The sequence below is a fragment of the Oncorhynchus kisutch genome, linkage group LG4, assembly GCF_002021735.2.
Source record: "Oncorhynchus kisutch isolate 150728-3 linkage group LG4, Okis_V2, whole genome shotgun sequence".
Taxonomy (NCBI): Eukaryota; Metazoa; Chordata; class Actinopteri; order Salmoniformes; family Salmonidae; genus Oncorhynchus; species Oncorhynchus kisutch.
The window spans coordinates 3813163-3838162 of NC_034177.2; the positions used below are offsets into that span (position 1 = coordinate 3813163).

General features: G+C 42.9%; 1 protein-coding gene across 1 annotated transcript in view; it reads right to left on the reverse strand.

The window, feature by feature from the left end:
* The window catches only part of LOC109884447 (ras-related protein Rab-6B), a 97718-nt gene that overhangs the window by 70263 nt on the left and 2455 nt on the right, over positions 1 to 25000 (reverse strand). Inside the window, exon 2 of the mRNA XM_031822320.1 lies at positions 1633 to 1686. Within this exon, the coding sequence (XP_031678180.1) occupies positions 1633 to 1686 (54 nt within the window). The remainder of the gene's footprint in view (positions 1 to 1632; positions 1687 to 25000) is intronic.

Consider the following 25000-nt stretch of genomic DNA (forward strand, 5'->3'; position numbering starts at 1 on the left):
AAATATATACTAATAACAATAATATATACTAAATATATACTAATAATAATAATAATATATAATATATACTAAATAATAATAATATATACTAAATATATACTAATAACAATAATATATACTAAATATATACTAATAACAATAATAAATACTAAATATATACTAATAACAATAATATATACTAAATATATACAAATAATAATAATATATACTAAATATATACTACTAATAACAATAATATATACTAAATATATACTACTAATAACAATAATATATACTAAATATATACTAATAATAATAATAATATATACTAATAATAATAATATATAATAGATACTAAATAATAATAATATATACTAAATATATACTACTAATAATAATATATAATATATACTAAATATATACTAATAATAATAATATATAATATATACTAAATAATATGTGTAAAATTAGTTTGATTTAGAACGGGCCTTTTTTTATGCAACTGTCAGAACAGGGGCAGGAGGAAAAATACAGCATCGAGGATGCTTTTCCCCCGGTTCATGTTCATGCCAGGATTTGAACTTGCAACCTTCCGGTTACTAGCCCAACGCTCTAACTACTATGCTACCCTGCCGCCCCATTAAGGGGTCAGAGCCCTATGGGGCCTGTATATATTAAGGGGTCAGAGCCCTATGGGGTCTGTATATATTAAGGGGTCAGAGCCCTGTGGGGCCTGTATATATTATGGGGTCAGAGCCCTGTGGGGCCTGTATATATTAAGGGGTCAGAGCCCTATGGGGCCTGTATATATTAAGAGGTCAGAGCCCTATGGACCCTGTATATATTAAGGGGTCAGAGCCCTATGGGGCCTGTAAATATTAAGGGGTCAGAGCCCTATGGGGCCTGTATATATTAAGGGGTCAGAGCCCTATGGGGCCTGTATATATTAAGGGGTCAGAGCCCTGTGGGGCCTGTATATATTAAGGGGTCAGAGCCCTATGGGGCCTGTATATATTAAGGGGTCAGAGCCCTATGGGGCCTGTATATATTAAGGGGTCAGAGCCCTATGGACCCTGTATATATTAAGGGGTCAGAGCCCTATGGGGCCTGTAAATATTAAGGGGTCAGAGCCCTATGGGGCCTGTATATATTAAGGGGTCAGAGCCCTATGGGGCCTGTATATATTAAGGGGTCAGAGCCCTATGGGGCCTGTATATATTAAGGGGTCAGAGCCCTATGGGGCCTGTATATATTAAGGGGTCAGAGCCCTATGGGGCCTGTATATATTAAGGGGTCAGAGCCCTATGGGGCCTGTATATATTAAGGGGTCAGAGCCCTATGGGGTCTGTATATATTAAGGGGTCAGAGCCCTATGGGGCCTGTATATATTAAGGGGTCAGAGCCCTATGGGGCCTGTATATATTAAGGGGTCAGAGCCCTATGGGGCCTGTATATATTAAGGGGTCAGAGCCCTATGGGGTCTGTATATATTAAGATATAAAAGAAGTGCACTACAGATGTAATAGGGTGCCTTTAGAAACACAAGCCAGTACATCTGAACCTGAGGGGATGATATTCCACAGAGAGAGAGAAGTGGCCCTGGGGGGCGACACTAGAAGGATAGTAAAAGAGCCTTAGATTGAGCTAACTTACCGTTCGGTCCTCCAAGTACATCGTTTTTGACAGGAAGTCTATTCCGATTGTGGCCTGAAATGAGAAAAAACAAATCAAAATTATTCTAAAAAAATGAAGAAAAGCTGAAGATTTGGAGCGGAATCATTTTAACAACATTAAAATATTAGCCTACAGTTGCTCTCAATAGAAATTATACAAAATATAATTCATTCATAAAGGAACCGACAGTAAAGACACGAAGACACTAAGGCAATATAATGCATTCATAAGGACACCTACAGTAAAGACACGAAGACACTAAGGCAATATAATGCTGGTTGTTGGTCACTGGCCGTTACCCACAGAACACTACATACCAGGAGGTATTATCTGATTGGCCGTCTGCCCACAGAACACTACATACCAGGAGGTATTATATGATTGGCCGTCCTCCCACAGAACACTACATACCAGGAGGTATTATCTGATTGGCCGTCTGCCCACAGAACACTACATACCAGGAGGTATTATCTGATTGGCCGTCTGCCCACAGAACACTACATACCAGGAGGTATTATCTGATTGGCCGTTCGCCCACAGAACACTACATACCAAGAGGTATTATCTGATTGGCCGTCTGCCCACAGAACACTACATACCAAGAGGTATTATCTGATTGGCCGTCTGCCCACAGAACACTACATACCAGGAGGTATTATCTTATTGGCCGTCTGCCCACAGAACACTACATAACAGGAGGTATTATCTGATTGGCCGTCCTCCCACAGAACAATACATACCAGGAGGTATTATCTGATTGGCCGTCCTCCCACTGAACACTACATACCAGGAGGTATTATCTGATTGGCCGTCCTCCCACAGAACACTACATACCAGGAGGTATTATCTGATTGGCCGTCCTCCCACAGAACACTACATACCAGGAGGTATTATCTGATTGGCCGTCCTCCCACAGAACACTATATACCAGGAGGTATTATATGATTGGCCGTCCTACCACAGAACACTACATACCAGGAGGTGTTATCTGATTGGCCGTCCTCCCACAGAACACTACATACCAGGAGGTATTATCTGATTGGCCGTCCTCCCACTGAACACTACATACCAGGAGGTATTATCTGATTGGCCGTCCTCCCACAGAACACTACATACCAGGAGGTATTATCTGATTGGCCGTCCTCCCACAGAACACTACATACCAGGAGGTATTATCTGATTGGCCGTCCTCCCACAGAACACTACATACCAGGAGGTATTATCTGATTGGCCGTCCTCCCACAGAACACTACATACCAGGAGGTATTATCTGATTGGCCGTCCTCCCACAGAACACTACATACCAGGAGGTATTATCTGATTGGCCGTCCTCCCACAGAACACTACATACCAGGAGGTATTATCTGATTGGCCGTCCTCCCACAGAACACTACATAACAGGAGGTATTATCTGATTGGCCGTCCTCCCACAGAACACTATATACCAGGAGGTATTATCTGATTGGCCGTCCTCCCACAGAACACTACTGTCCCTGATGCAGTGGAAATCTTTTTATTTTTATATAAATGAAGTATGCTTGAATAGTAGGGCTTAGTGTCTTAACCCCTACTAGGTACATGAATAGTAGGGCTTAGTGTCTTAACCCCTACTAGGTACATGAATAGTAGGGCTTAGTGTCTTAACCCCTACTAGGTACATGAATAGTAGGGCTTAGTGTCTTAACCCCTACTAGGTACATGAATAGTAGGGCTTAGTGTCTTAACCCCTACTAGGTACATGAATAGTAGGGCTTAGTGTCTTAACCCCTACTAGGTACATGAATAGTAGGGCTTAGTGTCTTAACCCCTACTAGGTACATGAATAGTAGGGATATGGGAACACGGCCACTATCTCTCTCTTCAACCAAGGCACAGACTTTTTTTTTTAAACTTTTTTTTTTACAAGTGTTTAAACATTTCAAATGGTCGGGGTTGTGATTAGGACACTTGCTTCTTAAATGTTTTACACTGGCCCTGAGATCTCAGAACATGAGAGAGTTTTACAGATTGCAGGCATACTGTGCATACAGAATGGGATGCTTTGGAGTCAAGTGGCTGATGTTCAATAGATTGGGACTCATTGACTCCTTGGCTTTATTAATTGTCATAGTGGCTGTAACCTCTGTGGTGTGTAATGAGAAGCAACCAGACGCTGCTGGTCTGTGGTGTGTAATGAGGAGCAACCAGACGCTGCTGGTCTGTGGTGTGTAATGAGAAGCAACCACTCGCTGCTGGTCTGTGGTGTGTAATGAGGAGCAACCAGACGCTGCTGGTCTGTGGTGTGTAATGAGGAGTAACCAGACGCTGCTGGTCTGTGGTGTGTAATGAGCAGCAGCCAGACGCTGCTGGTCTGTGGTGTGTAATGAGGAGCAACCAGACGCTGCTGGTCTGTGGTGTGTAATGAGGAGCAACCAGACGCTGCTGGTCTGTTGTGTGTAATGAGCAGCAACCAGACGCTGCTGGTCTGTGGTGTGTACTGAGGAGCAACCAGACGCTGCACTTGACACATTTATGAAAGTGCTTACTTCAGTTACTAATAAGCACCCATTAAGAAAATGACTGTTAAAAACGGTTAAATCCCCGTGGATTGATTTGAAAAATGTTATAGTTGAGAAGGATGAGGCTGAAGGAGCAGCAAATATGTCTGGCAGCCCAACCGATTGTCAAACGTACTGCGAACTGAGAAATCATGTGACTAAACGGAATGAAAAAATAAGAAACTATACTATGAAACAAAGATAAATGACCTAAAGAACAATAGTAAAAAGATTTAGAGCACCTTAAATGACATTTTGGGCAAAAAGGCAAACTCAGCTCCATCATTCGTTGAATCAGATGGGCTCATTCATTACAAAACCGACTGACATTGCCAACTACTTTAATGATTTTTTTTTGCATTGGCAAGATTAGAAAATTTAGGCATAACATGCAATCTAACGCTGACACTACACATCCAAGCATATCTGACCAAATTATGAAAGACAAGCGTCGTAATTTTGAATTCGTAAAGTGTTGAAGAGGTGAAACAATGATTGTTGTCTATCAACAATGACAAGCCACCGGGGTCTGACTTGGATGGAAAACTACTGAGGAAAGTAGTGGACAATGTATGAAGTAAAAAGTACATTATTTTCTTTAGGAAAGTAGTGAAGTAAAAGTAAAAGTTGTCAAAAATATAAATAATTAGGTCAAGTACAGATACCCCAGGTACTTTACACCACTGGCAAAACACCTTCCGCTACCTAAGAAAAGAAAAAACATCTTTACTGGTTTAAATAGCCAATCAGCCTGTTACCAACTCTTAGTAAACTTTTGGAAAAAAATGTGTTTGACAAGATACAACACTATTTTACAGAAAACAGACTTTCAGCACGCTTATAGGGAAAGGGATGACCAGGGATGTTCTCTTGATACTGGACAATTTTCCTGTGGGAAGGACATTCAACAAGCACAGCTCTTGTCTCACCTGAAATAATGTTCCGTTTTTTGGCCAGGTGCTGTATTCAGTCAGATATCTACTGTAATGTACTGAGGCCAGTACAGTAGATATCTGACTGAACTCAGTACAGTAGATATCTGACTGAACCCAGTACAGTAGATATCTGACTGAACCCAGTACAGTAGATATGACTGAACCCAGCACAGTATATTAGAAATCTGACTGAACCCAGTACAGAAGATTTCTGAATAAACCCAGTACAGTAGATATCTGACTGAACCCAATACAGTAGATATCTGACTGAACCCAGTACAGTACAGCAGATATCTGACTGAACCCAGTACAGTAGATATCTGACTGAACCCAATACAGTAGATATCTGACTGAACCCAGTACAGTAGATATCTGACTGAACCCAGCACAGTATATTAGAAATCTGACTGAACCCAGTACAGTAGATTTCTGAATAAACCCAGTACAGTAGATATCTGACAGAACCCAGTACAGTACAGTAGATATCTGACTGAACACAGTACAGTAGATATCTAACGGAACCCAGTACAGTATAGTAAATATCTGACTGAACCCAGTACAGTAAATCTGACTGAATCCAGTACAGTAGATATCGGACTGAACCGAGAACAGTAGATATGACTGAACCCAGTACAGTACAGTATAGTAAATATCTGACTGAACTCAGTACAGTAGAAATCTGACTGAACCCAGTACAGTACAGCAGATATCTGACTGAACCCAGTACAGTACAGCAGTTATCTGACTGATCCCAGTACAGTAGATATCTGACTGAACCCAGTACAGCACAGTAGATATCTGACTGAACCCAGTACAGCACAGTAAATATCTGACTGAACCCAGTACAGTAGATATCTGACTGAACCAGTACAGTAGATATCTGACTGAACCCAGTACAGTAGATATCTGACTGAACCAAGTACAGTAGATATATGACTGAACCCAGTACAGTAGATATCTGACTGAACCAGTACAGTAGATATCTGACTGAACCCAGTACAGTAGATATCTGACTGAACCAAGTACAGTAGATATATGACTGAACCCAGTACAGTAGATATCTGACTGAACCAGTACAGTAGATATCTGACTGAACCCAGTACAGTAGATATCTGACTGAACCAAGTACAGTAGATATATGACTGAACCCAGTACAGTAGATATCTGACTGAACCAGTACAGTAGATATCTGACTGAACCCAGTACAGTAGATATCTGACTGAACCAAGTACAGTAGATATATGACTGAACCCAGTACAGTAGATATCTGACTGAACCAGTACAGTAGATATCTGACTGAACCCAGTACAGTAGATATCTGACTGAACACAGTACAGTAGATATCTGACTGAACACAGTACAGTAGATATCTGACTGAACCCAGTACTCTAAATATCTGACTGAACCCAGTACAGTAGATATATGACTGAAGCCAGTACAGCAGATATCTGAGTGAACCCAGTTCAGTCCAGTAGATATCTGACTGAACCCAGTACAGTAGATATCTGACTGAACCCAGTACAGTAGATATCTGACAGAAGCCAGTACAGTAGATATCCGACTGAGCCCAGTACAGCAGATATCTGACTGAACCCAGTAGAGTACAGCAGATTTCTGACTGAACCCAGTACAGCAGCTATCTGACTGAACCCAGTATAGTAAATATCTGACTGAACCCAGTACAGTAGATATCTGACTGAACCAGTACAGTAGATATCTGACTGAACCCAGTAGAGTAGATATCTGACTGAACCCAGCACAGTATATTAGAAATCTGACTGAACCCAGTACAGAAGATTTCTGAATAAACCCAGTACAGTAGATATCTGACTGAACCCAGTACATTACAGTAGATATCTGACTGAACACAGTACAGTAAATATCTGACTGAACCCAGTACAGTAAATCTGACTGAACCCAGTACAGTAGATATCGGACTGAACCGAGAACAGTAGATATGACTGAACCCAGTACAGTACATTATAATAAATATCTGACTGAACTCAGTACAGTAGAAATCTGACTGAACCCAGTACAGTACAGTAGATATCTGACTGAACCCAGTACAGTACAGCAGATATCTGACTGAACCCAGTACAGTAGATATCTGACTGAACCCAGTACAGCAGATATCTGACTGAACCCAGTACAGTAGATATGACTGAACCCAGTACAGTAGATATCTGACTGAACCCAGTACAGTAGATATGACTGAACCCAGTACAGTAGATATATGACTGAACCCAGTACAGTAGATATGACTGAACCCAGTACAGTAGATATGACTGAACCCAGTACAGTAGATATCTGACTGAACCCAGTATAGTAGATATCTGACTGAACCCAGTACAGTAGATATGACTGAACCCAGTACAGTAGATATGACTGAACCCAGTACAGTAGATATGACTGAACCCAGTACAGTAGATATGACTGAACCCAGTACAGCAGATATCTGACTGAACCCAGTACAGTACAGCAGATATCTGACTGAACCCAGTACAGTAGATATCTGAATGAGCCCTTCTGTATTGTATGTCCTTTATTGGATGATAACTACTATCTTATTGTCCATATTAATATGAATTCACATGGAAACCGTACAGAACTCTGGACAGCTACAATATCAGCAATAGCCCATTTTCCCCAATGTGTTGTTATATCACTGAAAAATGCTATAACAAACCCTGATAATGTTATGTGTTGTAAATAGGAATGGGCTCCATTTACAAAATCATTAACAATATGCCACTGGTCTTGTATTGATTCCTAATCATCCCATCAGTGTGTGTGAGCCCTGGAGCTAGGGGGAGTCTGCAGCCTATAGAGTCTGCAGCATTGGAGCACCCTCCCACAGCAAGATAACGAGACTTTCCCCGTAACCTGACTGTCTCTAGTGAGAACATGAAAAGAGAGAGAAGCAACACCTCGAATGTGTGGCGAAGCGGTCTAAGGCACCGCTTGAGGCATCACTATAGACACCCTGGTTCGAATCCAGGCTGTATCACAACCGGGCCCTGATTGGGAGTTCCATAGGGTGGCGCACAATTGGCCCAGCGTCGTCCCGGTTAGGGTTTGGCCGGTGTAGGCCGTCATTGTAAATAAGAATTTGTTTTTAACTGACTTGCCTACTTAAATGAAGGTTCAATTAGAAAAAATATATACAGTTGAAGTTCGAAGTTTACATACCAAATACATTTCAACTCAGTTTTTCACAATTCCTAACATTTAATCCTGGTAAGAATTCCCTGTTTCAGGTCAGTTGGGATCACCACTTTATTTTAAGAATGTGAAATGTCAGAATGACAGTACAGAGAATGATTCATTTCAGCATTTATTTCTTTCATCACATTCTCAGGGGGTCAGAAGTTTACATAACCTCAATTAGTATTTGGTAGCATTGCCTTTAAATTGTTTAATTTGAGTCAAATGTTTCAGGTAGGCTTCCACAATCTTCTCACAATAAGGTGGGTGAATTTTGGCCCATTCCTCCTGACAGACCTGGTGTAATTGAGTCAGGTTTGTAGGCCTCCTTGCTCGCACATGCTTTTTCAGTTCTGCCCACAAATGTTCTATAGGATTGAGGTCAGGGCTTTGTGATGGCCACTCCAACACTTTGACATTGTTGTCCTTAAGCCATTTTGCCACAACTTTGGAAGTATGCTTGGGGTCATTGTCCATTTGGAGACCCTTTTGCGACTAAGCTTTAACTTCCTGACTGATGTCTTGAGATGTTGCTTCAATATATCAATATATTGTAATATATTTTTGATTTTCTATGATTTGGGGATTTCTATGTTTCGGCCTAGTATGGTTCTCAATCAGAGGCAGGTGTCATTAGTTGTCTCTGATTGAGAATCATACTTAGGTAGCCTGGGTTGCACTGTTTGTTTGTGGGTGATTGTCTATGTTGATTGCTTGTTTCAGCACAGTTCTCATTAGCTTCATGGTTGTTATTTCGTTTATTGTTTTTGTATAGTGTTTCAGTGTGTTCTTTATTAAAATTAATGAACATATACCACGCCGCATTTTGGTCCGATCCTCTTCAGAGGAGGAGGAAGAAAAAAACCGTGACAGGTGGTATTAGAGCAGTTGCGAACTGTAGTCTGGCCTTTTTATGGCGGTTTTGGAGCAGTGGCTTCTTCCTTGCTGAGCGGCCTTTCAGGTTTTGTCAATATAGGACTCGTTTTACTGTGGAAATAGATACTTTTGTACCCGTTTCCTCCAGCATCTTCACAAGGTCCTTTGCTGTTGTTCTGGAATTGATTTGCACTTTTCGCACTAAAGTACGTTCATCTCTAGGAGACAGAACCCGTCACCTGAGCGGTATGATGGCAGTGTGGTCCCAAGGGGTTTATACTTGCATACTATTGGTTGTACCTTCAGGCATTTGGAAATTGCTCCAAAGGAGGTATATCATTTTATCTGATGACTTGGCTGATTTTCCCATGATGTCAAACAAAGAGGCACTGAGTTTGAAGGTAGACCTTGAAATGAAATACGTACATCCTCAGGTACACCTCGAAATTATGTCATTTAGCCCATCAGAAGCTTTGAAAGCAATGACATCATTTTTTGGAATTTTCCAAGCTGTTTAAAGGCACAGTCAACATAGTGTATGTAAACTTCTGACCCACTGGACTTGTGATACAGTGAGTTATAAGTGAAATAATCTGTCTGTAAACAATTGTTGGAAGAATGATGTGTGTCATGTACAAAGTAGATGTCCTAACCGACTTGCCAAAACTATAGTTTGTTGACAAAAAAATTGTGGAGTGGTTGAAAAACGAGTTTTAATAACTCCAACCTAAGTGTATGTAAACTTCCCACTTCAACTGTATTTAAAAATAAATGCTGAGTTAAGGACTCTATCAAGCTCTTTTAAATCAGGTTGAAAAACTGCTTTCCATCACGCAAGATCAAATATATTACAAATAATCTGCGAACCAAATACTGTCATGAAAAATAAAATAAATGTACATAAATAAATAATGAAAACAGATAACACCCCCTTTGCATTCCTCAAAATTAGAGAAAGCCACAGAGGTGTTTGGGAATTAAAATGTTCAATGGTAGAATTGGACTCCCTCTCTAACCCAGGAACCTTGGGTTAAATATAGAATGTCGCACAGAGAGATAGAACTCTGTGCTGTAGGAACAGATTCCATCCGGCAGAATGATTCATAACCTATTTAAATTATTAAAACATTCACACATCATTGTTAAAGAACGCAGGGCTTCCTGCTCTTGCATGCATGGTCCCAACTCAACCAATGACAGCTGAGGAGGTATTTGTATGTATATGTTTCTAATTTAACCCTTTATTTAACCGGGCAAGTCAGTTAAGAACAAATTCTTATTTTCAATGACGGCCTACCGAGGAACAGTGGGTTAACTGCCTTGTTCAGAGGCTAGAACGACAGATTTTTTTTACCTTGTCAGCTCAGTTGTCCACGTATTCTAAGTGAGAAACATTCAGAGTAGTGATGCTAGTCGGGTGGGAGGGTGCGGGTAGGGAATCGGTTAAAAAGCATGCATTCAGTTTTACTAGCGTTTAAGAACAGTTGGAGGCCACGGAAGGAGAGTTCTATGGCATTGAAGCTCGTTTGGAGGTTTGTTAACACAGTGTCCAAAGAAGGGCCAGATGTATACAGAATGGTGTCGTCTGCGTAGAGGTGGATCAGAGAATCACCAGCAGCAAGAGCGACATCGTTGATATATACAGAGAAAGGAGTTGGCCTGAGAATTGAACCCTGTGGTGCCCCCATAGAGACTGCCAGAGGTCCGGACAACAGACCCTCCGCCCGAGAATTGAACCAGTGGTGGGCAATTCACATATCACATAATAACTCCCAAACCCTAAACCAGGGGTGGGCAAATCCAGTCCTCATGGGGCCTGATTGTTGTCACAGTTTTGCCCCCAGCTCCAGCTAACACACCCGACTCCAATAATCACCTAATCATGGTCTTCAGTTTAGAATGCAATGTGATTCGTCCAGCTGTGTTTGCTAGGGATGGAGAAGTAGTGTGACACCAATCAGGCTACTGAACAAGTGAAATGAAGTACGCAGATATGTGAATTGTGACTAATGAAAAAACATGGGGGGGGGGACTCCCAAATATTTCAAAGTACTCTCAGTAGACCATTTAAAAAAGCCCTTTGTTCACAGGCTGCTTGGCTAATGGCTAAAAAAGGAACGCTTCTACTAAACCAGCCTTAATTAAGGCAAGGCTTGGTTTTTAATCAAATTAAACTAAATAGGGGGAAACCAATCGTGTTTTAATGTTTCTAAATACGAGATTCACCGGCACAAAAGGAACATCTCTCCTTCCATGGGAACAGTTTGTCATGTCTGGATAGGCTGCTCTACCTCTCTATAAACCCATGTCTGGATAGGCTGCTCTACCTCTCTCTCTATAAACCCATGTCTGGATAGACTGCTCTACCTCTCTCTCTATAAACCCATGTCTGCTCTACCTCTCTATAAACCCATGTCTGGATAGACTGCTCTACCTCTCTCTCTATAAACCCATGTCTGGATAGGCTGCTCTACCTCTCTCTCTATAAACCCATGTCTGCTCTACCTCTCTATAAACCCATGTCTGGATAGGCTGCTCTACCTCTCTCTCTATAAACCCATGTCTGCTCTACCTCTCTCTATAAACCCATGTCTGGATAGACTGCTCTACCTCTCTATAAACCCATGTCTGGATAGGCTGCTCTACCTCTCTCTCTATAAACCCATGTCTGGATAGACTGCTCTACCTCTCTATAAACCCATGTCTGCTCTACCTCTCTATAAACCCATGTCTGGATAGGCTGCTCTACCTCTCTCTCTATAAACCCATGTCTGGATAGGCTGCTCTACCTCTCTATAAACCCATGTCTGGATAGGCTGCTCTACCTCTCTATAAACCCATGTCTGGATAGACTGCTCTACCTCTCTATAAACCCATGTCTGCTCTACCTTTCTATAAACCCATGTCTGGATAGGCTGCTCTACCTTTCTATAAACCCATGTCTGGATAGACTGCTCTACCTCTCTATAAACCCATGTCTGGATAGGCTGCTCTACCTCTCTCTCTATAAACCCATGTCTGCTCTACCTCTCTCTCTATAAACCCATGTCTGCTCTACCTCTCTATAAACCCATGTCTGGATAGACTGCTCTACCTCTCTATAAACCCATGTCTGCTCTACCTCTCTATAAACCCATGTCTGCTCTACCTCTCTATAAACCCATGTCTGGATAGACTGCTCTACCTCTCTATAAACCCATGTCTGCATAGACTGCTCTACCTCTCTATAAACCTATATCTGGATAGGCTTCTCTACCTCTCTATAAACCTATATCTGGATAGGCTTCTCTACCTCTCTCTATAAACCTATATCTGGATAGACTGCTCTACCTCTCTATAAACCTATATCTGGATAGGCTTCCCTACCTCTCTATAAACCTATATCTGGATAGGCTGCTCTACCTCTCTCTATAAACCCATGCCATTATCAACTGTGTACCTTTTAAGACTTATTTTTTTTGTGGTGCAGGAAATTGTCACTTGTTTTTAAGGTCACAACTCAAATATTGAATACCAAGCAAATCCAGAGAACTAGTTGTCTGCCGGACAGGAAACAGTTGTTATGTTCTCGCTGTCTGCCTCCAGCAGCAAACACGATCAATGGACCTATTGGGAGATCCCTTCCCTGATAACTCACAGACAAGCAGGGAGATAGATAGAGTAGACCAGCTTGTTATCTAATAGGTTTCTGTTCCAATCTACTTCTAATGGCTCTAGTATCCAGGATGACCTTGTAGTTATTGCATCAATCAGACTGAGCACTTCAAGCGCCTTAGCTAAAAGCTACCTCTAGAGTAATCTATCTAAGCAGACAGAATCAAAGCAGCTAAGAGCTACCTGTCTACTACACCAATCAAACTCTCAGCACATCAACTGCCTTAGCTACAGTATCTGTCAGTATAATCAACTGCCTTAGCTACAGTATCTGTCAGTATAATCAACTGCCTTAGCTACAGTATCTGTCTGTATAATCAACTGCCTTAGCTACAGTATCTGTCAGTATAATCAACTGCCTTAGCTACAGTATCTGTCAGTGTAATCAACTGCCTTAGCTACAGTATCTGTCAGGATAATCAACTGCCTTAGCTACAGTATCTGTTAGAATAATCAACTGCCTTAGCTACAGTATCTGTCAGTATAATCAACTGCCTTAGCTACGGTATCTGTCAGTATAATCAACTGCCTTAGCTACAGTATCTGTCAGTATAATCAACTGCCTTAGCTACAGTATCTGTCAGTATAATCAACTGCCTTAGCTACAGTATCTGTCAGTATAATCAACTGCCTTAGCTACAGTATCTGTCTGTATAATCAACTGCCTTAGCTACAGTATCTGTCTGTATAATCAACTGCCTTAGCTACAGTATCTGTCAGTATAATCAACTGCCTTAGCTACAGTATCTGTCAGTATAATCAACTGCCTTAGCTACAGTATCTGTCTGTATAATCAACTGCCTTAGCTACAGTATCTGTCAGTATAATCAACTGCCTTAGCTACAGTATCTGTCAGTGTAATCAACTGCCTTAGCTACAGTATCTGTCAGGATAATCAACTGCCTTAGCTACAGTATCTGTTAGAATAATCAACTGCCTTAGCTACAGTATCTGTCAGTATAATCAACTGCCTTAGCTACGGTATCTGTCAGTATAATCAACTGCCTTAGCTACAGTATCTGTCAGTATAATCAACTGCCTTAGCTACAGTATCTGTCAGTATAATCAACTGCCTTAGCTACAGTATCTGTCAGTATAATCAACTGCCTTAGCTACAGTATCTGTCTGTATAATCAACTGCCTTAGCTACAGTATCTGTCTGTATAATCAACTGCCTTAGCTACAGTATCTGTCAGTATAATCAACTGCCTTAGCTACAGTATCTGTCAGTATAATCAACTGCCTTAGCTACAGTATCTGTCTGTATAATCAACTGCCTTAGCTACAGTATCTGTCAGTATAATCAACTGCCTTAGCTACAGTATCTGTCAGTGTAATCAACTGCCTTAGCTACAGTATCTGTCAGGATAATCAACTGCCTTAGCTACAGTATCTGTTAGAATAATCAACTGCCTTAGCTACAGTATCTGTCAGTATAATCAACTGCCTTAGCTACAGTATCTGTTAGAATAATCAACTGCCTTAGCTACAGTATCTGTCAGTATAATCAACTGCCTTAGCTACGGTATCTGTCAGTATAATCAACTGCCTTAGCTACAGTATCTGTCAGTATAATCAACTGCCTTAGCTACAGTATCTGTCTGTATAATCAACTGCCTTAGCTACAGTATCTGTCAGTATAATCAACTGCCTTAGCTACAGTATCTGTCAGTATAATCAACTGCCTTAGCTACAGTATCTGTCAGTATAATCAACTGCCTTAGCTACAGTATCTGTCTGTATAATCAACTGCCTTAGCTACGGTCTCTGTCAGTATAATCAACTGCCTTAGCTACAGTATCTGTCAGGATAATCAACTGCCTTAGCTACAGTATCTGTCAGTATAATCAACTGCCTTAGCTACGGTATCTGTCAGGATAATCAACTGCCTTAGCCACGGTATGTGTTAATATGCTGCCTAATCTACAAAGTCACCCTTTGTTGAGAATGTGAGTAATAGAAGCTCTGAGTCATCATGACTGTCGTGTTCCTATGGGAACGGCAACAATAGGCAGATCATCTGAATAAAGTAGTTCTCCATCAGCTCTTCCCATGGCAAGCTCTCCTACAGTAGGTATACCAGTCACTCTCCTACTGTCTCTGTATACCAGTCACTATCCTACTGTCTGTATACCAGTCACTCTCCTACTGTCTGTATACCAGTCACTCTCCTACTGTCTGTTTACCAGTCACTCTCCTACTGTCTGTATACCAGTCACTCTCCTACTGTCTGTTTACCAGTCACTCTCCTACTGTCTGTATACCAGTTACTCTCCTACTGTCTGTTTACCAGTCACTCTCCTACTGTCTGTTTACCAGTCACTATCCTACTGTCTGTATACCAGTCACTCTCCTACTGTCTGTATACCAGTCACTCTCCTACTGTCTGTATACCAGTCACTCTCCTACTGTCTGTATTCCAGACAATCTATATTCAGTGTTGTAAAGATGTACAAATGGTTAAAGTACAAAAGGGAAAATAAATAAGCATAAATATGGGTTGTATTTACAATGGTGTTTGTTCTTCACTGGTTGACCTTTTCTTGTGGCAACAGGTCACAAATCTTGCTGCTGTGATGTCACACTGTGGTATTTCACCCAGTAGATATGGGAGTTTATCAAAATTGGATTTGTTCTAATTCTCTGTGGGTCTGTGTAATCTGAGAGAAATATGTCTCTCTAATATGGTCATACATTTGGCAGGAAGTTAGGACGTGCAGCTCAGTTTCCACCTCATTTTGTGGGCAGAGAGCACATAGCCTGTCTTCTCTTGAGAGCCAGGTCTGCCTACGGCAGCCTTTCTCAATAGCAATGCTCACTGAGTCTGTACATAGTCAAAGCTTTCCTTAATTTTGGGTCAGCCACAGTGGTCAGGTATTCTGCCACTGTGTACTCTCTGTGTAGGGACAGTCACAGTGGTCAGGTATTCTGCCACTGTGTACTCTCTGTGTAGGGCCAAATAGCATTCTAGTTTGCTCTGTTTTTGGTTCATTCTTTCCAATGTATCAAGTAATTATCTTTTTGTTTTCTCATGATTTGGTTGGGTCTAATTGTGCTGTTGTCCTAGAGCTCTGTGGGATCTGTTTGTGTTTGTGAACAGAGCCTGAGGACCAGCTTGCTTAGGGGACTCTTCTCCAGGTTCATCTCTCTGTAGGTGATGGCTTTGTTATGGAAGGTTTGTTGTAGGTGGTTGTAGAATTGAACAGCTCTTTTCTGGATTTTTATAACTAGCTGGTATCGGCCTAATTCTGCTCTGCATAATCTTTGTCTTACTGAGATTTACTGTCAGGGCCCAGGTCTGGCAGAATCTGTGCAGAATATCTAGGTGCTGCTGTGGGCCCTCCTTGGTTGGGGACAGAAGCACTAGATCATCAGCAAACAGTAGAGATTTGATTTCAGATTCTAGTAGGATGAGGTCTTATGCTGCAGATTGTTCTAGAGCCCTCGCCAATTCATTGATATATATGTTGAAGAGGGTGGGGCTTAAACTGCATCCCTGTCTCACCCCACGGCCCTGTGGAAAGAAATGTGTGTTTTTTGCACATTTTAACCCCTCACTTGTTGTTTGTATACATGTATTTTATGGTGTATGTTTTGTCTAGGAAGTTTTCTCGAAGGGATTGAATTTGTTGTTGTCTAATTGTTTTATTGGTTAGATTTCTACGCTACTCTCCTTCCATCTATAGCATTTCTTAATATTATTTAGGTCCTTTGGCTTTGATGCCTCTTGATTGAGTATTGCTCTGTTCAAGTAGACTGTGATTTTGCTGTGATCTGATAGAGGCGTCAGTGGGCTGACTGTGAACGCTCTGAGAGACCTTGCGTTGAGGTCAGTGATAAAGTAGTCTACAGTATTACTGCCAAGAGATGAGCTATAGGTGTACCTACCATAGGAGTCCCCTCGAAGCCTACCATTAACTATGTACATACCCAGCGTGCAACAGAGCTGCAGGAGTTGTGACTTGTTTTTGTTGGTTATGTTGTCATAGTTGTGTCTAGGGGGGCATATGGGGGAGGGAATGCTGACATCTCCAGGTAGGTGTTTGTCCCCCTGTGTGCTGAGGGTGTCAGGTTCTTGTCCGGTTCTGGCATGTAGGTCACCACAGACTAGTACATGTCCCTGGGCCTGGAAATGATTGATTTCCCCCTCCAGGATGGAGAAGCTGTCTTCATTAAAGTATGGGGATTCTAGTGGGGGGATATAGGTAGCACACAGGAGGATTTTTTTTTAGATCATTTCCTTTTGAATTTCTAGCCAGATGCAAAATGTTCCTGTTTTGACTAATTTAATAAAAGGAGTTAGGTCTGCTCTATACCAAGTTAGTATACCCAATGATTATTTTCCCTGTTTCACACCTGGTAGTTTGGTGGATGGGACTATCAGCTCTCTATAATCTAGAGGGCAACCAGTGGGTCCATCTCCTCTATACCACACACTTGGTAGTTTGGTGGATGGGACTACCAGATCTCTGTAACCTAGAGGGCAACCAGTGGGTCCATCTCCTCTATACCACCCACCTGGTAGTTTGGTGGATGGGACTACCAGATCTCTGTAACCTAGAGGGCAACCAGTGGGTCCATCTCCTTTATACCACCCACCTGGTAGTTTGGTGGATGGGACTACCAGATCTCTGTAACCTAGAGGACAACCAGTGGGTCCATCTCCTCTATACCACCCACCTGGTAGTTTGGTGGATGGGACTACCAGATCTCTGTAACCTAGAGGGCAACCAGTGGGTCCATCTCCTCTATACCACCCACCTGGTAGTTTGGTGGATGGGACTACCAGATCTCTGTAACCTAGAGGGCAACCAGTGGGTCCATCTCCTCTATACCACCCACCTGGTAGTTTGGTGGATGGGACTTCCAGATCTCTGTAACCTAGAGGGCAACCAGTGGGTCCATCTCCTCTATACCACACACTTGGTAGTTTGGTGGATGGGACTACCAGATCTCTGTAACCTAGAGGGCAACCAGTGGGTCCATCTCCTCTATACCACCCACCTGGTAGTTTGGTGGATGGGACTACCAGATCTCTGCAACCTAGAGGGCAACCAGTGGGTCCATCTCCTTTATACCACCCACCTGGTAGTTTGGTGGATGGGACTACCAGATCTCTGTAACCTAGAGGACAACCAGTGGGTCCATCTCCTCTATACCACCCACCTGGTAGTTTGGTGGATGGGACTACCAGATCTCTGTAACCTAGAGGGCAACCAGTGGGTCCATCTCCTCTATACCACCCACCTGGTAGTCTGGTGGATGGGACTACCAGATCTCTGTAACCTAGAGGGCAACCAGTGGGTCCATCTCCTCTATACCACCCACCTGGTAGTTTGGTGGATGGGACTTCCAGATCTCTGTAACCTAGAGGGCAACCAGTGGGTCCATCTCCTCTATACCACACACCTGGTAGTTTGGTGGATGGGACTACCAGATCTCTGTAACCTAGAGGGCAACCAGTGGGTCCATCTCCTCTATACCACCCACCTGGTAGTTTGGTGGATGGGACTACCAGATCTCTGTAACCTAGAGGACAACCAGTGGGTCCATCTCCTCTATACCACCCACCTGGTAGTTTGGTGGATGGGACTTCCAGATCTCTGTAACCTAGAGTACAACCAGTGGGTCCATCTCCTCTATACCACCCACCTGGTAGTTTGGTGGATGGGACTTCCAGATCTCTGTAACCTAGAGGACAACCAGTGGGTCCATCTCCTCTATACCACCCACCTGGTAGTTTGGTGGATGGGACTTCCAGATCTCTGTAACCTAGAGGGCAACCAGTGGGTCCATCTCCTCTATACCACCCACCTGGTAGTTTGGTGGATGGGACTACCAGATCTCTGTAACCTAGAGGACAACCAGTGGTCCATCTCCTCTATACCACCCACCTGGTAGTTTGGTGGATGGGACTTCCAGATCTCTGTAACCTAGAGGACAACCAGTGGGTCCATCTCCTCTATACCACCCACCTGGTAGTTTGGTGGATGGGACTTCCAGATCTCTGTAAGCTAGAGTACAACCAGTGGGTCCATCTCCTCTATACCACCCACCTGGTAGTTTGGTGGATGGGACTTCCAGATCTCTGTAACCTAGAGGACAACCAGTGGGTCCATCTCCTCTATACCACCCACCTGGTAGTTTGGTGGATGGGACTACCAGATCTCTGTAACCTAGAGGGCAACCAGTGGGTCCATCTCCTCTATACCACCCACCTGGTAGTTTGGTGGATGGGACTTCCAGATCTCTGTAACCTAGAGGGCAACCAGTGGGTCCATCTCCTTTATACCACCCACCTGGTAGTTTGGTGGATGGGACTACCAGATCTCTGTAACCTAGAGGGCAACCAGTGGGTCCATCTCCTCTATACCACCCACCTGGTAGTTTGGTGGATGGGACTTCCAGATCTCTGTAACCTAGAGGACAACCAGTGGGTCCATCTCCTCTATACCACCCACCTGGTAGTTTGGTGGATGGGACTTCCAGATCTCTGTAACCTAGAGGGCAACCAGTGGGTCCATCTCCTCTATACCACCCACCTGGTAGTGTGGTGGATGGGACTACCAGATCTCTGTAACCTAGAGGACAACCAGTGGGTCCATCTCCTCTATACCACCCACCTGGTAGTTTGGTGGATGGGACTACCAGATCTCTGTAACCTAGAGGGCAACCAGTGGGTCCATCTCCTCTATACCACACACCTGGTAGTTTGGTGGATGGGACTTCCAGCTCTCTGTAACCTACAGGGCAACCAGTGGGTCCATCTCCTCTATACCACCCACCTGGTAGTTTGGTGGATGGGACTTCCAGATCTCTGTAACCTAGAGGACAACCAGTGGGTCCATCTCCTCTATACCACCCACCTGGTAGTTTGGTGGATGGGACTACCAGATCTCTGTAACCTAGAGGACAACCAGTGGGTCCATCTCCTTTATGAGCAGATCATGTTAAGCATCTGATACATATCTCTTAGATCACAGGATGGGGCTTGGGCGGGGGTAATAGTGGGGGGTGGGCCTGTTACTCTGCTCACGGCCTGGGCAAAATTTGGGGGCTGTCATGTTGAGGTCCTTGCTGCAGGGGCATGACTTGGGGCTTAAGGGGCATAGGTCTGACATGGAGGGGGGGGCTATATAGGGGGTGGCCAGTGTTATCTTGGGGTGGTCTCTCTCTCTCTGCCTGGTGCCTACCTCCCTCATGCTCTCTCTCTCTCTGGTGCCTACCACCCTCACGCTCTCTCTCTCTCTCTCTCTCCCTGGTGTCTACCTCCCTCACGCTCTCTCTTTGCCTGGTGCCTACCTCCCTCATGCTCTCTCTCTCTGCCCGGTGCCTACCTCCTCTGTCCATCTTTCTCTCTCTCTGCCTCAGTGTGTCTTTGCCTCCTATGTCTCTCTCTCTGCCTCAATGTGTCTTTGCCTCCTCTCTCTCTCTCTCTCCTTCTCTCTCTCTGCCTCAATGTGTCTTTGCCTCCTCTCTCTCTCTCTCTCTCTCTCTCTATTCAAATGGGCTTTATTAGCATGGGAAACATGTTTACATTGCCAATGCAAGTGAAATAAACAAAACAAGTGAGAAGACAAACAACAACATCAAAACTATTATAATTTAACAGTAAATATTGCACTCAAAAATAAATTTCAAGTGTTATATTATCAGCTATCAAAATTGTTTTAGCAATGTGCAAATAGTTGTAGTATGAATAGTATGGGAAAACAAATAAATATGGACTGTATTTACAATGTTGTTAGTGCTCCACTTTCTCATGGCAACAGGCCACAGATCTTGCTGATGTGATGGCACGCTGTGGTATTTCACCCAGTAGATATGGGAGTTTATCAAAATCAGGTTTGATTTCTAATTCTTTGTGGGTCTGTGTAATCTGAGGGAAATATGTGTCTCTAATATGGTCATACATTGGACAGGAGGTTAGTATTCATATAGTGACAGAGCTATGGGTGCCAGTGGATGGTTGAATCCCGACAGGTCTATCTGTCCCCAACACCATTACCACCAATACTTCACCCTGGTCCATTTGTCCTAAAACGCACTTCAGCCCTCCTAACCTCCTTCTCCTGCTTTCCCTTTTAAAAGAGCTTGCCAATAGTCGATTTATGCTAATAGTCAATTTATGCCAATAGTCGATTTATGGCAATAGTCAATTTATGCTAATAGTCAATTTATGCTAATAGTCAATTTATGCTAATAGTCAATTTATGCTAATAGTCGATGTATGCCAATAGTCGATTTATGCTAATAGTCAATTTATGCTAATAGTCTATTTATGCCAATAGTCGATTTATGCTAATAGTCAATTTATGCTAATAGTCAATTTATGCCAATAGTCGATTTATGCTAATAGTCAATTTATGCTAATAGTCCATTTATGCCAATAGTCTATTTATGCCAATAGTCAATTTATGCCAATGGTCGATTTATGCCAATAGTCGATTTATGCTAATAGTCAATTTATGCCAATGGTCGATTTATGCCAATAGTTGATTTATGTCGATTTATGCTAATAGACGATAATTGCCAAAAGTCCCTACTCCACTAGAAGCAGCAAGAAACACTATAGGAGATGAATACAGGGATTTAAACACTATATATTAGTGAGGACCTGGGTACAGGGATTTAAACACTATATATTAGTGAGGAGCTGGGTACAGGGATTTAAACACTATATATTAGTGAGGAGCTGGGTACAGGGATTTAAACACTATATATTAGTGAGGAGCTGGGTACAGGGATTTAAACACTATATATTAGTGAGGAGCTGGGTACAGGGATTTAAACACTATATATTAGTGAGGAGCTGGGTACAGGGATTTAAACACTATATATTAGTGAGGAGCTGGGTACAGGGATTTAAACACTATATATTAGTGAGGAGCTGGGTACAGGGATTTAAACACTATATATTAGTGAGGAGCTGGGTACAGGGATTTAAACACTATATATTAGTGAGGAGCTGGGTACAGGGATTTAAACACTATATATTAGTGAGGAGCTGGGTACAGGGATTTAAACACTATATATTAGTGAGGAGCTGGGTACAGGGATTTAAACACTATATATTAGTGAGGAGCTGGGTACAGGGATTTAAACACTATATATTAGTGAGGAACTGGGTATAACTATATTCAGTTTTCAGTTCTTCGCTCACCGCATGCTGTATGCTCTGGGCATTGCTGATTCAAATGAAAGAAATGAGTAAAACAATTCGTTCCTTTGACTGAACCGGTCGATAAGATCTGAGTCAGTAAAAAGAGCCAAACTTACGATCGCTACAGTAGTCAAACACAATGGTGTTAGTTTTTGTTAGATTTTTCGCAGACATCAAAAGTGGTCTACTGATGTGGTTTAAGCATTGTTGTAGATTTAAAACATTCAATTTTTCTACAAAGCTACATCACCCAGAATAACCCGATCTACAAACTAAAGCACCCATAATAACCCTGTCTACAAAGCTACATCACCCATAATAACCCTGTCTACAAAGCTACATCACCCATAATAACCCTGTCTGCAAAGCTACATCACCCATAATAACCCTGTCTGCAAAGCTACATCACCCATAATAACCCTGTCTACAAAGCTACATCACCCATAATAACCCTGTCTACAAAGCTACATCACCCATAATAACCCTGTCTACAAAGCTACATCACCCATAATAATCCTGTCTACAAAGCTACATCACCCATAATAACCCTGTCTACAAAGCTACATCACCCATAATAACCCTGTCTGCAAAGCTACACCACCCATAATAACCCTGTCTACAAAGCTACATCACAGATAATAATCCTGTCTACAAAGCTACATCACAGATAATAACCCTGTCTACAAAGCTACATCACCCATAATAACCCTGTCTACAAAGCTACATCACCCATAATAACCCTGTCTACAAAGCTACATCATCCATAATAACCCTGTCTACAAAGCTACATCACCTATAATAACCCATCCAGTAATCCACAATCTGAATTGGAACAAAGGGCTGGCTCTGGTTGTGAGGCTTTGACTAGAGAAGATATACAAAGGCTGGGTGGACACACACAAACACACACACTCTCTCTCTCTCTGTCTTTGACTGATGTGATGCTGTGTCGAGGGAGGGAGGGCATGACGAAGCCGGCTGATTCCTGGACCCCAGGGTTAAGTGGGGAGAAACGAACGGCTTTGTATCAAACAGAAATTACCATCTCATTTTCATTTTCCTCACAGACAGGCTGTTATTAAAGTGTAGCAGGCAGTGGACAGATATTAGATGTCATAAAGCATGTGGAGACCTTTGCAAATACGCAGATGCCTGTCTGAATCTGCCTGAGTCTGTCTGGGACGCACATCCAGCGCGATGATGAAGAGGGGACTGATGAGAGGAGAAGATGGTGGAGGAAACTCTCTCTCTCTTTCTTTCTTTTATTCTCATTATTTTTGTGAGAATTCAGAGTTTAGTTGACTTGTTAGAGTTCAGTGTAAAAAGTCTTGGTGGCCATTTGATTAATTGTTCAGCAGTCTTATGGCTTGGGGGAAGAAGCTGTTGAAGAGCCTTTTCGACCTGGACTTGGCACTCTGGTTCCGTTTGCCATGCAGAAGCAGAGAGAACAGTCTATGACTTGGGTGACTGGAGTCTTTGACAATTTTTTGGTCCTTCCTCTGACACCGCCTAGTATATAGGTCCTGGATGGCAGGAAGCTTGGCCCCAGTGATGTACTGTTCCGTTCACACTACCCTCTGTAGCGCCTTACGGTCAGATGCCGAGCAGTTGCCATACCAGGCGGTGATGCAACCGGTCAGGTTCCTCTCGATGGTGCAGCTGTAGAACTTTTTGAGGATCTGGGGACCCATGACAAATCTTTACAGTCTCCTGAGGGGGGAAATGTGTTGTTGCACCCTCTTAACGAATGTCTTGGTGTGTTTGGACAATAATAGTTTGTTGGTGATGTGGAAACCAAGGAACTTGAAACTCTCGACCGCCTCACTACAGCCCCGTCGATGTTAACAGGGGCCTGTTCAGCCAACCTTTTCCTGTAGTCCACGATCTTGCTCACGTTGAGGGAGAGGTTGTTGTCCTGTGTCAGTGACCATTGTTGTGTCGTCAGCAAACTTAATGATGGTGTTGAAGTCGTGCTTGGCCATGCAGTCGTGGGTGAACAGGGAGTACAGGAGGGGACTAATCACGCACCCCCGAGGGGCCCCCTTGTTAAGGATCAGCGTGGCAGATGTGTCGTTGCCTACCCTTACCACCGTGAGAGCCCCCCCGTGTTGAGGATCAGCGTGGCAGATGTGTCGTTGTCTACCCTTACCACCTGGGGGCAGCCCGTCAGGAAGACCAGGATCCAGTTTCAGAGGGAGGTGTTTAGTCCCAGGTTCCTTAGCTTAGTGATGAGCTTTGTGGGAACTATGGAGTTGAACGCTGAGCTGTAGTCAATAAACAGAATTCTCACGTAGGTGTTCCTTTCCTTTCCTTTTTCCATGAGCTCCATTTAGCTCGGTGCCTGTAATCCATGGATTCTGGTTGGAATATGTATAGTGACCGTAAGTCGATGCAAAACAGTCCTGTAATTTAGCATCCGCGTCATCTGACCACTACCGTATTGAGCAAGTCACTGGTACTTCCTGCTTTTGTTTTTGCTTGTAAGCGGGAATCAGAATGATAGACGTATTGTCAGATTTGCCAAATGGAGGGCGAGGGAGAGCTTTTAATGCATCTCTGTGTGTGGAGTAAAGGTGGTCTAGAGTTGTTTTTCCTCTGGTTGCACATGTGACATGCTGGTAGAAATGATGTAAAATGGATTTAAGTTTCCATGCATTAATGTCCCCGGCCACTAGGAGTGTCACCTCTGGGTGAGTATTTTCTTGTTTGCTTATGGCCTTATAGAGTTGGTTGAGTGCTGGTCTTAGTGCCAGCATCGGTTTGTGGTGGTAAATAGACAGCTACGAAAAATATAGATGAAAACTCTCTTAGTAGATAGTGTGGTCTACAGTTTGAGGTTCTCTACCTCAGGCAAGCAATACCTCGAGACTTCTTTAATATTAGACATTGCGCACCAGCTTTTATTGACAAAAAAGACACACACCCCTGTCCCTCTTCTTACCAGACGTAGCTGTTCTGTCGTGGAAAATCTGTATATT